Source organism: Sus scrofa, chromosome 10, assembly GCF_054392235.1.
Source record: "Sus scrofa isolate SSC_HxYL_T2T_F1_AM1 chromosome 10, Sscrofa_HxYL_maternal_Yorkshire_Landrace_v2.0, whole genome shotgun sequence".
Lineage (NCBI taxonomy): Eukaryota > Metazoa > Chordata > Mammalia > Artiodactyla > Suidae > Sus > Sus scrofa.
The window spans coordinates 14,473,913-14,490,356 of NC_139392.1; the positions used below are offsets into that span (position 1 = coordinate 14,473,913).

At 41.5% G+C, this 16,444-nt stretch overlaps 1 protein-coding gene across 13 annotated transcripts in view; it reads right to left on the reverse strand.

Moving 5' to 3' along the window:
* Window positions 1-4,471: 4,471 nt before the first annotated feature.
* RGS7 (regulator of G protein signaling 7) overlaps window positions 4,472-16,444 on the reverse strand; it is a 373,292-nt gene continuing 361,319 nt past the window's right edge. For 7 of the 13 annotated variants that reach the window (XM_084979240.1, XM_084979237.1, XM_084979235.1 and 4 more), the window contains one exon: window positions 4,472-5,178. In XM_084979240.1, the coding sequence (XP_084835366.1) occupies window positions 5,128-5,178 (51 nt within the window). In that variant the 3' untranslated portion in view covers window positions 4,472-5,127. The remainder of the gene's footprint in view (window positions 5,179-16,444) is intronic. The other 6 variants (XM_084979234.1, XM_021064375.2, XM_084979238.1 and 3 more) reach the window with 1 other exon arrangement.

The window sequence follows — 16,444 nt, forward strand, 5'->3', positions numbered from 1 at the left end:
AGGTTTGTGATTGTTTTAAATTCTTTATGGATTTTTGCTTATTTTATCCGTATGAATGTATCTGTTTTTTGTTTGTTTGTTTTTGTTTTTTTTTGCCTTTTCTAGGGCTGCTCCTGTGGCATATGCAGGTTCCCAGGCTAGGAGTCTAATCGGAGCTGTAGCCACCGGCCTATGCCAGAGCCGCAGCAAGGCCAGATCCAAGCCGCATCTGCGACCTACACCACAGCCCACGGCAACGCCGGATCCTTAACCCACTGAGCAAGGGCAGGGATTGAACCCACAACCTCATGGTTCCTAGTCGGATTTGTTAACCACTGCGCCACAACGGGAACTCCGACTACCTTTCTATTACTGACACAAGCAGAGATTCCTTTGGATATCCACCCAAAACGTTACCACAACATCCACTGCAGAGGGAGGAAGCCAGCCAATGCAATTTAGAGGACAAACCACATGGTTTTGCAATATGGGTGTAGGAACTCTGAGCCACTGCTTTGGTGAATAACTTCTTTAATTGCTTAAGGTAGAAAAAGACTTCTTAAAAACTATTTTATTCATTAGAAACTAGAGAGTTTAAGATTTTTATTTTTTCCATTATAGCTAATTTACAATGTTCTGTCAATTTCTACCATACAGCAGTGACCCAGTCACACAGATACCTATTCTTTTTCTCACGGTATCTCCATCATGTGCCATCACAAGTGACTAGATATAGTTCCCTGTGCTATACAGCAGGATCTCATTGCTTATCCACTCCAAAGGCAATAGTTTGCCTCTATTAACTGGAAGTCCATCCCACCCCCTCTCCCTTCCCCTTGGCAACCACAAGTCTGTTCTCCAAGTCCATGAGTTTCTTTTCTGTGGAAAGGTTTATTTATGCCATATATTAGATTCCAGATATGTGATATCATATGGTATTTGTCTTTCTCTTTCTGACGTACTTCACTTAACATGAGAGTCTCTAGTTCCATCCATGTTGCTGCAAATGGCATTATTTTGTTCTTTTTTATGGCTGAGTAGTATTCCATTGGGTATATATACCACATCTTCTTAATCTAATCATATGTCAATGGATATTTGTTTCCATATTGTGGCTATTGTGAATAGTGCCACAAAAAGATACGGGTTCATGTATCTTTTTCGAGGAAAGTTTTGTCCAGATATATGCTCAAGAGTGGGATTGCTGGGTTATATTGGTAGTTCTATATTTTGTTTGCTGAGGTACTTCCATAGTGTTTTCCATAGTGGCTGTACCACTTGACATTCCCACCAACAGTGTAGGAGTGTTCCCTTTTCTCCACACCCTCTCCAGTATTTGCTATTAGTTGACTTGTTAATGATGGCTGTTCTGACTGGTGTGTGGTGGTACCTCATTGTAGTTTTGATTTTCATTTCTCTAATAATTAATGATGTTAATTAAGCATTTTTTTATGTGCCTGTTGGCTATCTCTATATCTTCCTTGGAGAAATTCTATTCAGGTCTTCTGCCCATTTTTCAAATGGGTTGTTGTTGTTGTTGTTGCTGCTGGGTTGTATAAGTTGTTTGCATGTTTTAGAGATTAAACCCCTGTCAGTTGCATGATTTGAAACTATTTTCTCCCATTAAGTTGTCTTTTTTTTTTTTTTTTTTAATGGTTTCCTTTGCTGTTCAAAAGCTCGTCAGTTTGATTAGGTCTCATTGGTTTATTTTTACTATTATTTCTGTTGCCTTGGGAGACTGACCTAGAAAACATTTGTAAGGTTGATGTCAGAGAATGTGTTGCCTATGTTCTCTCCTAGGAGTTTGATAGTGTCTTGTTTTATGTTTAAATCTATAAGCCATTTTGAGTTTATTTTGTTCATGGTTTGGGGGTATGTTCCAGTTTCATTGATTTACATGTAGTTGTCCAGTTTTCCCAGCACCGCTTGCTGAAAAGTCTGTCTTTTTCCAGTTTTATATTCTTGCCTCCTTTCTTGACGATTAATTGGCCATGGGTGTCTGGGTTTATCTCTGGGCTCTCTATTCTTTTTTTTTTTTTTTTTTTTGTCTTTTGTCTTTTTGTTGTTGTTGTTGTTGTTGCTATTTCTTGGGCCGCTCCCGTGGCATACGGAGGTTCCCAGCCTAGGGGTTGAATCGGAGCTGTAGCCACCCGCCTACACCAGAGCCACAGCAACGCAGGATCCGAGCCGCGTCTGCAACCTACAACACAGCTCACGGCAACGCCGGATCCTTAACCCACTGAGCAAGGGCAGGGACCGAACCCACAACCTCATGGTTCCTAGTCGGATTCGTTAACCACTGCGCCACGACGGGAACTCCCGAGATTTTTATTCTATGCCTTATAGATCAAATTGTCCCATGGTGGGGTGGGAGACAGTTGTCTCATGCTTATTTGAATTAGGTGCCAGGAATTCCAAAACTTTTCTAAGTGCTTCTCCGAAATACCAATGTTTTGTATCTCAAGTCTTATCTAAACCATACTAAAAAGAGTCACTAAGTGATTTAAAACTTTTATGTATGTGTAGCTCCCGTTGTGCCTCAGTGGGTTACAAACCCAACTAGAGTCCAGGAGAATGTGGATTTGATCCCAGTGGGTTAAAGCATTCCCATGAGCTGTGATGTAGGTCACAGATGCGGCTCAGATCACCCCCCGCCCCGTGTTGCTGTGGCTGTGGTGTAGGTCTGCATATGCAGCTCTGATTTGACCCTTTGCCTTGGAACTTCGATAAATGCAGGTGCGACTCTAAAAAAAAGTAAAAAAAACCTTTTATGTATTTGAACCCCAAAATTGACTCCCATTTTTACTGGGAGCTCCTTCACTTCTTTGCCCTCTATTGTCATTCATTTCTGTATAAATCCATAATTTGGAATTGTCAGTAAGAATGGGCTTTGGAGGACTGATGATCTTTGGAAAAGAGTCTCCAAGAGAACCAATCACATCTGTGCAAGGCCCATCGTTTAAGCATCATATTCTTCTAAAAGGGTTATTGTTTTCTTTCAAGCAATGTTCCCTCTGGTAGGGTTTCAGTCTAGCTTCAGTGCCCAAAGCCATCCTGACTTAAGTGTTTTTAAGGGAGAACATCTATAAACTTAGTTTTCTTCACATTTTTTTTTGTGTGTGTTTTTTTGCCATTTCTTGGGCTGCTCCTGTGGCATATGGATGTTCCCAGGCTAGGGATCGAATTGGAGCTGTAGCCGCTAGCCTACGCCAGAGCCACAGCAACGCATCCTTAACCCACTGAGCGAGGCCAGGGATCAAACCTGCAACCTCATGGTTCCTAGTCGGATTCGTTAACTACTGAGCCACGATGGGAACTCCTAGTTTTTTTTCACATTTTATGTACTGTTTTTTTAAAGCCATATGGGCATATAAGTGAATATTCACCATGTTCAGATTATGGACTATATATATATATATATATATCTTCTGTCCTATGGCAGTTTATAGTTAACAAATTCCACTCTTGATTTTGCAACAATGTTGGTAAAACTTTCAGAATTTAAGTTTACTCACAGTAATGAATAGGCATTAAAGAATAACTAGGTTTTTTTTTTTTTTTTTTTTTTTTTTTTTTTTTTTTTTTAAATACAACCAGATTCTGCAATCCCTTGGGGGCTGCAAAAGCAAACAGGTCATGCCTATCTCTTGGTTGGGTGACCTTTCGTGTCTCTGATCCTGCCCTTAAAGGGAGTCAGGTGTCTTACCTGAGGCCCAGGGATGAATTTCAGAGGGTGTTCCGTGCATGTCTTAAAACCCAGTACAAATGTTTCCTACGTGAGGGTGTGTATGGGTTTTCGCCTAACTTTTACCCAAAGAATTTTTGTGGTACAGTGGATAGTGGGCTCTAGAGTCAGACCACCTGGATCTGGATCTGAACCCACCACCTGGCTGGGTGACTCTGAACAGGTCACCTAACCTTCCTCTGTTTCGATGGTCTCAAAAACGCAGAAATAATCTGATAGGCTTGCTGTGCGGATTCGCTGTGAGGGTTTGATGGGCACGTGAAGCCCATGATACTGTGGCAGGTACTCAGTAAGCACTCGCAAAATGTGAGTAATTACTGCCGTGTTCACAAAGGAAGCTGTAACCACCAGCAGTAAGAGCCACAGTCTTAAGGCATTTTTAGAACTGCTTTAAAGCAGAGACTCAGTTCCTGAAGTGAGAAGTCACACTCAAACCTAATTCGAATAGGACATCCACGGGCAAAACGTAAAGATGTATCTTCCCAATTAGAAAGACCATAAATAGCTCTGAAAATGTGGGAGGCCAATTTGGGTTATTTCCCGTGGCAGCAAAAGGATCTACCTGATCCTGGGTGAGCTCCCAGATGGATCACTTTACGTCTGATCTTAGCTGGTGCACCATCCAAGGCTTGTCTTGAAACCCTGAGATAAACCCCCAGGGTGAGTGCTTGCCCTGCAACTACATTTGCTCGTGCTTTCTCCGCATTTTCATTTTCAGTGAGCACGGAAGTCAAAAGTTACAAAAGCGACGAGATTATGCATCTTTTAATGAAAGATAAAACAACAATATAAACATACACCAATTTACAGAGAAGGGATCAACTTTAATACATTTGGAGTAAAAGGTGTCTCTTATTTAAATATGGTATAAAAATAAATGCAAGAAACATTAACCAAGAATGTACAGACAACAGATGAAGACATGAGCTTGTTTCTGACTGTGAAATATTGGTTAAATGAAACTTTTGGTGCTAATTCATCATCTCATAAATGTGAAGCCACGTGTATACTTATTGAGATATGCTTTTTCCTTTTACAAATTCTTCCAGTTTGTGACTGACAGAATTTTTAGTGAACCGTGTGCCTAGCAGAAGCTTTAAGAGAGAGAGACAGGAGAAAGAAAAAAAAAAAAAAAAAAAGGTTTACTTCACTTGAATTGTAAAAAGGAAAAGACACAGATGCAGCTTAGTACGAGGAGGAAGTTAGCAGACGTTTCGAAATGGAGGCATCAGGATGGTAGAGTCTCTTGGAGATGGCAATGCCTTAAGGTACACAAAGAAAGAACAATTCAGGTCCTTTGCTCATGCAACTTCTTGGTCTAATGTCCTGTTCCGGGGAACGACAAAGAACTACAAAGTATACGCAAGGACTCCAGTTCACTTTCATGCTACAAGACGATCCTTTTAATAAGACTGAACGAGGCTTGTTAACCTCTTTGACGTGAGAGATTTCCCCTGAGAAAAAATATAAACAAGGAAAAACAAGAAAACAATATGATCACTGAAAACCTGCTTATGAGCAGCATCTGTTTATTGCACTGAATTTGTGCGAGGGTCCAGGTGGAACCCTTTAGGTACCTCTTAGTTCAAATTTCCTGCCCGAGTCCCGTTTCCCCCTTCCCCCCCTCCCCCCACCCGCCACCAACACATCAGACAAAATGACCCTCCCCCTTTTCACCCCTCTCCCTCCCACCCAGCTCCTTCCCACCGCAAACAGACTGATGGGTTCACAGCACAAATCAGCAAATCATAAAACATGTCCAAAATGTTCCAATGAGGCTTAGCAATGATGCAACACCTAGGTTTACAGCTGGTTATAAACATGTTACAACAAATCTTAGGGGCTGCTGTGAAAGAGAGCAGTGTGAAGGCATTCTTGCTCAACTGCTGGAAGTGGTGTTGTATTTATAAATATCTAGATATGCAGAAGGTATGTTTCAATGAAATAAATGATTTCTGAGGGTGAGATTGCCGGAAACTTAATTTTGAGTTTGTCCTCTGTCCTATATGGTAATGGAAAAAAAATGGTGCCAATTATACATGTAAAATAAAAGTCTGTTTGCTGCCTCCTTCGAACTGTAGACATCTTCCTTTCCCACCTAATTTCCTCTAAGCTAACCCTAGAAAAATCCCATATATTCCAATTCTACATATTGCGTTAATACTTAGAATACGTAGTCAGTTTTTTGGGAAATCTTGATAGCCAAAACGGTCCCTATAAGTTAAAAGTACTCTAGGAGGTAAGAAATAGCAGACTAGCTATTGGTTATTTCTGCTTTATTGTATATGTTCTAGTATAAAAATAGACGGTTTTATTTATGACTTGTTGGATGGAATTTGTACTTCTCAGAGGATAAAATAGGAGAAAATGAGAAGGTTTTTGAGAAATATAATATGTTAGTAATCAATTAGTCATAGCAATAGTCTTGGTTTACTACCTAATGTGGCTCAGAGTCTGCTAAGTGGGCGCGGTTTTGGGAGAGAAACCATCACTCGTGGGCATATTTTGGGAAAAGAACAGCATAGTTAAGAAATGATTAATAATTTCAAAATCAAGCTTTCTTTACATGCTGTACAGTAACTGATACCTTTTTTTTTGTATGCTTGAATGGCAGTAATAAAAACCATGTACTGTTTTAATTAATTAATTAATTAATTAATCAATTCTGTCTTTTCAGGGCCGCACCTGCAGCATATGTAGGTTCCCAGGCTAGGGGTCTAATTGGAGTTGTAGCCACGGGCCTAGGCCAGAGCCACAGCAACGCCAGATCTGAGCAGCGTCTGCAACCTGCACCACAGCTCACCACAATGCTGGATCCTTAACCCACTGAGCAAGGCCAGGGATCGAACCCACAACCTCAGATACTAGTCAGATTTGTTTCTGCTGCGCCATGACGGGAATTCCCCTGTTTTATTTTCATTGGGGAAAAAGGTTCAAAACTTTGCTTTCGACAACCGATAAGAGATCCAAAGTTTAGCAAAGGGCTTTCCTAGTTAGCTACGCTCTACTCACTTACAGGAAAAATCCTGAAAGAAAATGTGGGTTTTTAACAGGACCCCCTAATTTACATTGGCCTTATAAACAAAAAATGCTTTGTTTCCTCTTGCCACTACGTCTGTGTTTGTTTCCTCATTCATCAAGTGGGGATAATAGTAGTACCTCTTTTAAAAGCTTTTTGTGAATAATAATACAAGCACATGGTTTACAAGTATTCTTAGAATATTTTATGTGCTCAGTTTATGTTAGTGCTTACCTTATCGTATTATTCCTATTATTATTATTACTGTTATAATTCTTCCTCGTTGGGACACTGACACTCAAAGTCACTATTCTGACACTGATGAGGGCAGATTTCTCATGAACTGGAAGCTGCAACTGCACTGCTTTCATACTGCAAACCCGAGGAATAGGTTACTTAAATAATGTTGGACTAAAAAAAAAAAAAAACTACCTTTCCATCTTGAAGACTATATCACGTCATATATTCACTATTTTCTCTCGCGCTATTAACATAAACGTATACACGTGTGACTACACAGGCATTCTGAGTCTGAGCAACATATTTTTAAAAAAGTGATTACTGTTCCTAACGCCATTTGTGGGATGGAGAGCATCCCATCAGCTCAATTTACACAGTTGAGCAGAAAGGGAGATGTGCTAATATAAGATTTTTTTTTCCTTTAAACTCTAGGTTAATGCAATTGGGTTCAAACCATTAGGAAGATGATAACACAGCTATACGGAAAGAGGAAGCCATTTGCACCTCAGAATCATTCTCCTTTTGGATGGAAACTACTGTCATTTTTGTACATGGAACAAAGAGTAGCATGATTCTCTTTCTGCCTTTTTTTTTTTTTTTTTTTTTTTCTTTCAACTCTATTTGAAGCTATTAGCATTTGGCCTGGTACGGGCTTCATTAAAAAGGGGACGAAGTGTTTAGCTGTTGTCACAAGAGATAATTAAAGAACACTCATTCATGAAAGCCCATGGGGAAATACAGGTAAACCTGGGGTTTGTGATAAGAGGAAAACAGATGAACAGAGATGGAAGAATACATATTACACGTCGGAACACAGCCACAATGAAACTCTTGTGTGATATGGACTCACCAAATATGCAGTAAGGCTATTTGTTTTGTGTATTGAGACAATTAAAAGGCAAATTTGGGGACAAATCATAGTAAAAACACCTTAAGTGTCCCACTCAGGGGTCAAGATAAATAGCCTGGACACCCAGTGAGTCATCCAGATATGAAAATCCGGATCCCTTGGCTCTGTCTAGAAACTTTGTGCAGTCTCGCCTTGTTCACGTACTGGAAGGAAAAATATATGGTGCTTTTCTGCTGCACAAGGAACTATCAAATGCTCACTGCACTGGAAAATCTTAAAAAGAACACTGATCTTTTCTTGCAGGAGGAAAGAATATATTTGCACATCAGATGTTTTGTAACCATCCTTTTCGGTATGGGTCCTCGGAGCCTGCCTGAAAGCATCTTAAAGATAATCCCGTTAATCAAAATTTTTCTAGGTTGAAGAATATGGGAAAATTTCAGTTTTTATCAAATGACTTAGAGTTGAATTCTGTACAAACAATACTTATTCTTAACCAAACTACTACATTTGTGTTATATGCCTTACAGCGTTTCTTATTGAATTCTAAAGGAAATGGGTTACAATGGAAACAGAAATCCATAGAGAAAGACAAAGACAGAAACTCAGAACAAAACAAAACAAAAACTCAAGAGCCTATGAGATCTTGTAATATACAGTTAATGGACCATATGCTAGAAAAAGCACATAATCAATTTCACGAGAAAACTGACTTTAGCTGGCAACTAGGTAAAGACAGCACATGTAGCTAATCTACAATCTAGCTACCACTTAAACAAAGAAAGATGTCTAGTATCTCACAATAAACTCTCATCTCCACCATCATTTCCCTTCTATCTTTGATGCTGCATAGAGATTTTGTTATAATTAGGAAAATACTACTCCCCCCCCCAAACAAAACAACCTATGTTCTCATTCTTAGCTTTCTCAAGTTAACATCAGAAGGTATGCACTTAACCTGATTTTTAAAACCCCTCTTGCCCTTAAAGTAGTAACAGAAAGTTGACAAAGAGCCGTGAATCAGGAGAAATGGACACAAAAGCCAGGCTCTGAGCTCTAGTCAGAGATCCTGCTGCACGAGGGAGATAGAGTTTAACTCCCACCTTCCTCTTCTACAGACACTAATCCACAAAGGAAGTAGAAAGAAACTGTATTTACTTGGCTGACAAACTACTTGTTTTATTACTGTTGTAAAAAACCTACAACAGTCTTTCCCAGTCTGCAGGACATTGAACAGACCAAGGATAAATTAAGGGATGGATTTTTAGAATATAGCCAAGAAAAGAGCTGAAAGAGAAGGGTAGGAAATTAACAGCATCTTTCAGATTAAAAAAAAAAATTAGCATCTTAAAGCTTGCATTCCTTTATAATTCCTAACGGTTGTTTTCTATCACTGCCTCCTAGTCATTCCCATATAAGTGGCTACAGACTTAGAAGGACGTTCTAGAACACCTCATGGGTTCCAGAGGCTGGTGAGAGGCAGGGGACAAGAGAGGGCAAATCATGTCATTGACCTTCTGCTCGTGCGTGTGGCCAATTGTCTGACCGGATACCCAGTCCCACAGCTATGTGATGAAAAGAGCTGACTGCAGATGCTGTTGGGCCAGAGGTAGGGTATGCATGCTTATGACAGCTGGAACTAAAGGATGATATTTATTTGTTCTTATACCGTCATGATGCAAATGCCTTTGTTTCACTTAAAAAAAATAAAAATGCATTTGCCTGGATTTCAAAATCCTTTATAACCTGGCTTCTCTGGCCTTTCAAACTACCTCCTATCACTCCTCAAAATGGTTCTTTGGCTGCTCTGCACCTGCTGTCCCTCAGCTTGGGTCCTACTCATGCTTCAAAGATAAACTTCTTATTCATGTCTTTGCTGAAGTCTTTTAATCGTCCCCTAAATTCTTCTGCAGTTCCCCTCTCTGGACTGTTTGTCAGTGCATGTTCAGGCTGTTTTGTTTTGTTTTGTTTTCTTAGGGCTGCACCACAGAGGCACATGGAAGTTCCCGGGCTAGGGGTCTAATGGCAGCTGCAGCTACCAGTCTACACCACAGCCATGGCAACACTGGATCCGAGCTGAGTCTGCAACCTACACTGCAGCTTTTGGCAACGCTGGATCCCTAACACACTGAGCGGGGCCAGGGATCGAACCCACATCCTCATGGATACTAGTCAGGTTCACTTCTGTTGAGCCACAATGGGGACCCCTACATGCTGTTTTGTACATTTCTGTAAGTTACCTGGCTTGGTGAGGCAACTGACAGCTGCCAATATTACAGATGTTCCCAAATATGTACTTGCTTCTTTGCATGAGTTGGTTTTCTTGGCTGGAAATCACATTTTCAGAATAATCTTCTAGAAACTTCTCGGGTAATGAAATTCAAATATTTGGGGATAAGTAAATTTTAACATGGGGGAGGAGAGGCACAGTAAGGATGAGAAATGGGAACACTTGGTCAGACCCTAAATATTAACCAGTTAACTGACAGAATTTGGGTCTTTTCAACTCATTTTGCCTTCATTGTTCCTATCAAGAAAACTAAGCAGGAATGTGTGAGGAAGGAACTGGGAGTTCCCGTCGTGGTGCCTCAGATGAATCTGACTAGGATCCATGAGGATGCAGGTTCGATCCCTGGCCTTGCTCAGTGGGTCAAGGATCCGGCGTTGCCGTGAACTTGTGGTGCAGGTCACAGACCTGGCTTGGATCCCATGTTGCCGTGGCTGTGGTGTAGGCTGGCAGCTACAGCTCCAATTTGACCCCTAGGCCTGGGAACCTCCATATGCTGCAATGTGGCCCTAAATTTTAAAGAAAAAAAAAAAAAGGGAGAGAAGATTTTCAAAGCTTTTGAAACATTCTTTAAAGTTTCATATGTGAAAAATGATTCCTATGAACAATGCATAAAATCACTAATTTTCTTATTCCCTAACACCTGATACTGTCATTTTAAAAACTAACCTGTTTGGAGGAAAGAGTTATTTTGTTGCATTTTGGTTATTAATATACATTTTTCTCTTTATTTTCTTATATATTTATTGACCTTCGTATTTCCTCTGTTAAAACTGTTCAAGTTCTTTGCTCATTTTTCTAACAGTGTATACACTTTTTTTTTTGCAAAGAACTCTGCATATAAACCGTATTAGATCTCTGTATATAGTCATTTGCTCATTTTTACAAAAGAGTTTACCAGACCCAAGGGTAGGACTTTGCTTTAAACAAAGGTTCTTGGACTAAGCAAGGCATGCTGCAGTTTTTCATGGTATCTCTGTGGATAAGGCAAAAAAAAAAAAAAAAAAAAAAAGGGAGGTTTCTAACTAAATAAACAACTATCTTCAAGGTGTGCTAATTTGTGGAGTCGTGGAACTCTTGTCTTCCTCTCTGTTCCTTATGGTATTTTAATCAGTAACTGGCACATGCACATTGAGGTCTATGGAATGACTGGCCAACGAGGACCTGCTGTGCAGCACAGGGAACTCCACCCAGCGTCCTGGGATCATCTATGTGGGAAAAGAATCTGAGGGACAATGGGTGTGTGTATAGGTATGACTGGGTCCCTTTGTTGTACAGCAGAAATTATCACAGTCTTGTCAATTCACTACACTTCAATAAAACTTAAAAAAAAAATCAGGAGTTTCTGTTGTGGCTCAGTGGTAACAAACCTGACTAGAATCCATGAGGATGTGGGTTCGATCTCTGGCCTTGCTCAGTGGGCTAAGGATCCAGCTTTGTCGTGAGCTGTGGTATAGGTCACAGACGTGGCTAGCATCCTGAGCTGCTGTGGCTGTGGGGTAGGCCGGCAGCTGTAGCTCTGATTTGACCCTTAGCCTGGGAACCTCCAAATGCCGCGGGTGCAGCCCTAAAAAGCAAGCAAGCAAGCAAGCAAACAAATAAAACCTGTCATGGGCTATACGTAAATACACTGGTACTAAGAGTCTTAGTCTTCCTCCTTGCCGTCCTCTGTTTCACTGTCTAGGTTCTTGGCATTATCCTCAAATGTGAATGACGAATAGCTCCTCATCCTATCCTGTCCTCTTATCTCTCGGTTCTCCTACCTTGCCCCCCACCCTCATCTGCAGAGATAAAACGGCCTGTGGTTTGGATCCAGAATATGAGCTATTAATTACCGGCTTCCATACCAGGTTCCTTTAATTGGAAAGCCATGCCTGGAACACAAAACGTCGGTCAGTCCTCAGACCCTCTTCTGGTTCTACTTTTGTTCTTTCTCTCCTTCAGGGCTGCTCACCCCAACTATTTAATAGGCAGTTCTCTTGCTTAGGCTTCATTCTTCCCCCTGCCCACTCTGTCTCCTTGGAAGAAAATCATTGTGATTTACATGAAGTAAGCGAGTGGGAGGCTAGTAGGAAACCAGTTCTGCTCATTGAACAGTTAACTTTCATGAGAAGAATCAAACAACTCAGGTGAACATGTTACTATTATTTCTTATTAACTATTATTGTTATCTATATTTCTAATGACTAACTCTTATTTTCCATTGTTTCTTATTATCTATGTATTCTTAGACAGGGAGCAAGGTGCCTGACCCAGAGTAGGTGCTCAGTAAGTGCATTAAAACATGCCTGGACTCAAGGGTCCTGCTGGGTTACAAACTTGTTAATAGAGCCCACAGAAGGGTCTCCAGCTATGCAGGAAGCTGGGGCCTCATGAGCTCTGGCTGCAGCCCAAGGCCTTGGGTACCTCACAACAGTGCTTGGGGAAATGCTACGGTGACACATCTGCCCCTGGGCTAAGCCAAGGGGGCACTTTCCCACCGAGTCTCCTCCCCAGCAGCCTCAGAACATTCCTTAGGAGCCTCCAGGGTAGCACTGGGTGCTCTTTGGCCAAAAACCACTACGCAACTTTCAGCTTATAGTACTTGAGTGGCAATGTAAAAACTAATGATGCTATTAGGAGAAAATAAAGATATATTGGCCAAACTAAACAGGCTACATACTTTTGACAGATTTCACACCCATCACCTTATAGTCATGCTGCAGGGAACCTAAAAGTGCTTTCTCAGGTAAGTTATCACCACAAATCTGTTTCAACGAAACAAGAAGCCATGTATGCCAACAACAAAATGATAAATGAGTTTGGGATCATCTATAAAACAAAGAGGAGAAAATAGTTCATTCTTTCCGTGTAATATCTACGGTAGGGAGACCTAATGCCCAGTTTACAAATTCTACTCCCTCAGGGTGCTCTAGGAGTTTGCTAACATGGTTTTCTTATACTAACACACCTGTAACCTCAAGCAATAACAAACATCCACAGCACTCTGCCTGAAAAGAAAATGCACGAAGTTCTCCTGCAGGTGAAGCCACGGGGGCCACACACATAAAGGCAAAATCTTCCCTCTCCCAGTGTCTAACCTGCTCACGTAACACAACGGCTGCTGACGTGAAGCACACATTCTGCCTCACTGCGAGGGATGCTTAGGGAAACCACGGATCCCATCACCTCCAAGGGCGGTCTTAAGTGTACCTCGTTAGGAAAAATACAATCCAGAAAAGGCCCTTTCGACTTTGTCATGGTAGAAACTGATATTAAGGGATTCATGTCTTACTTTGGCAGTAAGAACAGGTTGTCTTTCTAACCACAAAAGTGTGGCACGTACTTTGTGTAGGGGGAGCAACATTTGCCACCCCCAAATGTCTTTTTGGCGTGCGGAGTCTTTCAAGCTGAAAATAATCAAGGCCCAAAATACTCAGGAAGCAGTTTCGACCTTCCCCCAGGCAGGCAGCTCCCACTGCGGAGAACTCTACCGTGAACCAGGCGTGTACACGGGGAAGAACCTAGGACAGTGTTGGAATTCCTCGTTGGGTTCCACTGTCACTCCTGGCCCACAAAACATTTGCTTTTTTATCTCCATGTCCGTTGTTTTCTCCCTTTTGAGCCCCCGCCAAGCACGACTCCCCAGAGCCTCTTTTGCCTTTAGCTGAAGAGCGTATTTAAGATGAAGGTTTCAGCCGTTTTGATGCACTACTGTTTTCCTATACGTAGTATTCAACTTATTATTATTATTATTTTGCTTTTTAGGGCTGCACCCATGGCATATGGAGGTTCCGAGGCTAGAGGGTGAATCAGAGCTTCAGCTGCCGGCCCACACCACCGCCACAGCAATGCAGGATCCGAGCTGCGTCTGCGACCTACACCACAGCTCACGTGAGCACGGGATGCTCAACCCATTGAGGGAGGCCAGGGATCGAACCCACAAGCTCATGGATCCAAGGCAGGCTCAATAACTAGCGAGCCGCGAAGGGAACTCCCAAACTTTTGTTTGGTTTTTCTCCTATTAATCTCTTATGTCATTTAATTCTTAGCCCAGCCAGAAGAACCGAGAAGGGCAGGCAAATTTCTTCGTCTCCAACAGCTGTCACAGAGTCAAAACTTAATATATGTTGGGAGTTCCCGTCGTGGCGCAGTGGTTAACGAATCCGACTAGGAACCATGAGGTTGCGGGTTCGGTCCCTGCCCTTGCTCAGTGGGTGAACGATCCGGCGTTGCCGTGAGCTGTGGTGTAGGTTGCAGACGCGGCTCGGATCCCGAGTTGCTGTGGCTCTGGCGTAGGCCGGTGGCTACAGCTCCGATTCAACTCCTAGCCTGGGAACCTCCATATGCCGCGGGAGCGGCCCAAGAAATAGCAACAATGACAACAACAACAACAAAGACAAAAAAGACAAAAAAAAAAAAAAACTTAATATATGTTGAATGAATGAATAATGTAGGAACTAGTGACATAAGATATAAAATAATGATAAAAGTGTAGCATCTAAGGGGATCCTAGGCCACCAGGTCAGTTTTCTCTATTGGTATTATTCGCAGTGAACAAGCCCAGTGACAAGCTATTAAATAAGAGGTTTTCTTTTTAGGTGTCCTAGGATCCGTTCCAACGTAGCTTATCTATGCTGAAGTGCCCACATCCCCAAGCTTAGGGCACTCAGCCAAGCGTGCCATGTCTCAGTTCCAAGGAGAACCGAAGTCCAGCCGAACTGGGCAGTGGACGGGGCTGCATGAGTAGATCTGACAGCGCACTGCCCTCGCTTCGCTGGCCGGGGGCTGAGCTTCCCAAACCTGGACTCTGTTATTCCCAGGGCTGCACTGCGCGGAGAGGGTGCTCTGTTACAATCACCGTGATTGTTCAGGTATGCAGAGGAAACTCCCCGCTAGATTTCACATTGATCTAACCCTAACCCTAACCCTAACCCTGATCGTTCAGGTATGCAGAGGAAATTCCCTGCTAGATTTCACATTGATCTAACCCTAACCCTAACCCTAACCCTAACCCTAACCCTGATCGTTCAGGTATGCAGAGGAAGTTCCCCGCTAGATTTCACATTTACCCTAACCCTAACCCTAACCACGTTAAAACCATCTGACCGGGGACTAGAAACAATCCAGAGAGTTTTTGATAGTGTTTCAAAAACAGGGTAAGACTCCCAGAAAATGACTATCATTCTTTATAGATTGAGGGACAACTGAGAAGGGAGCCTGTTATTCATGTGTAACACCAGTGGTTCTGGAAATCAAGAACACAGATTCTGCCTTCCGCCTTCTGCCATAAGATAGCTTCCCCTCTAGGGTATGCTTTTGCGTTAGGGAAAATGTAACGATCAGAGAGAGAGAAAAATAAAGAGAAATCTCTTATTTTATAACTTTGCATTCCATTTAACCAAGCAACTTAATTTTTATAAATATGAGAAAAAAATCACTATTTAACTTGAATGACATTTATCACACTTTGATCTATATTGACAATGAATAAAGAAAGAAAGAAAGAGGAGTTCCCGTCATGGCTCAGCAGAAATGAATCTGACTAGGAACCATGAGGTTGCAGGTTCGATCCCTAGCCTTGCTCAGTGGGTTAAGGATCCGGCGTTGCTGTGAGCTGTGGTGTAGGTCACCGATGCAGCTTGGATCTGGTGTTTCTGTGGCTGTGGTGTAGGCTGGTGGCTACAGCTCCAATTTGAACCCTAGCCTGGGAACCTCCATATGCCATGAATGTGGCCCCAAAAAGACAAAAAAAAAAAAAAAGAATGAACGAACAACATAAATGCCCATCAACAGAGGATTGGAAAAATACAATCTGGTCATACCCACACAGAGAAATTTTGTGCAGTCAATACATAGAGTCATGTAGAAGAATGTGAAAAGACCTAGAAGATATTTCTGATGCATTTTAAATAAATAAAGCATATTTCCATAACATCTAAAGTATATCTTAAACGTATTTATTTATTGATACAAAATACTAATGACAGCTATTTCTAGCTAGAAATATTTTAACTAAATGAAATTGAGATTCAGCAGTTTAACTGATTTCTAAAAATTCATAGGGCAAGAACGTGTGAGACTGGGTTTCAAACGTAAATATGAATACGTCAGGGTTCTAGGCCTGGGCATTTTTTTAAACCCGATTTTACAGCGTGTATAAAATCTGTATCAAGTACATTAGTCAGGGCCTCTGTGGCCGGTTTAAGGAATTTAATTAGACTTAGCAAAAAAGAATATCCTAAAAGAACTAAGTGTATTGCATCTTTTTCAGTTTTAACCCTCCAAACAAATTATTAGAGTTATATTTATGTTTATTCTTAGCCATATGTGTATTCAATACAG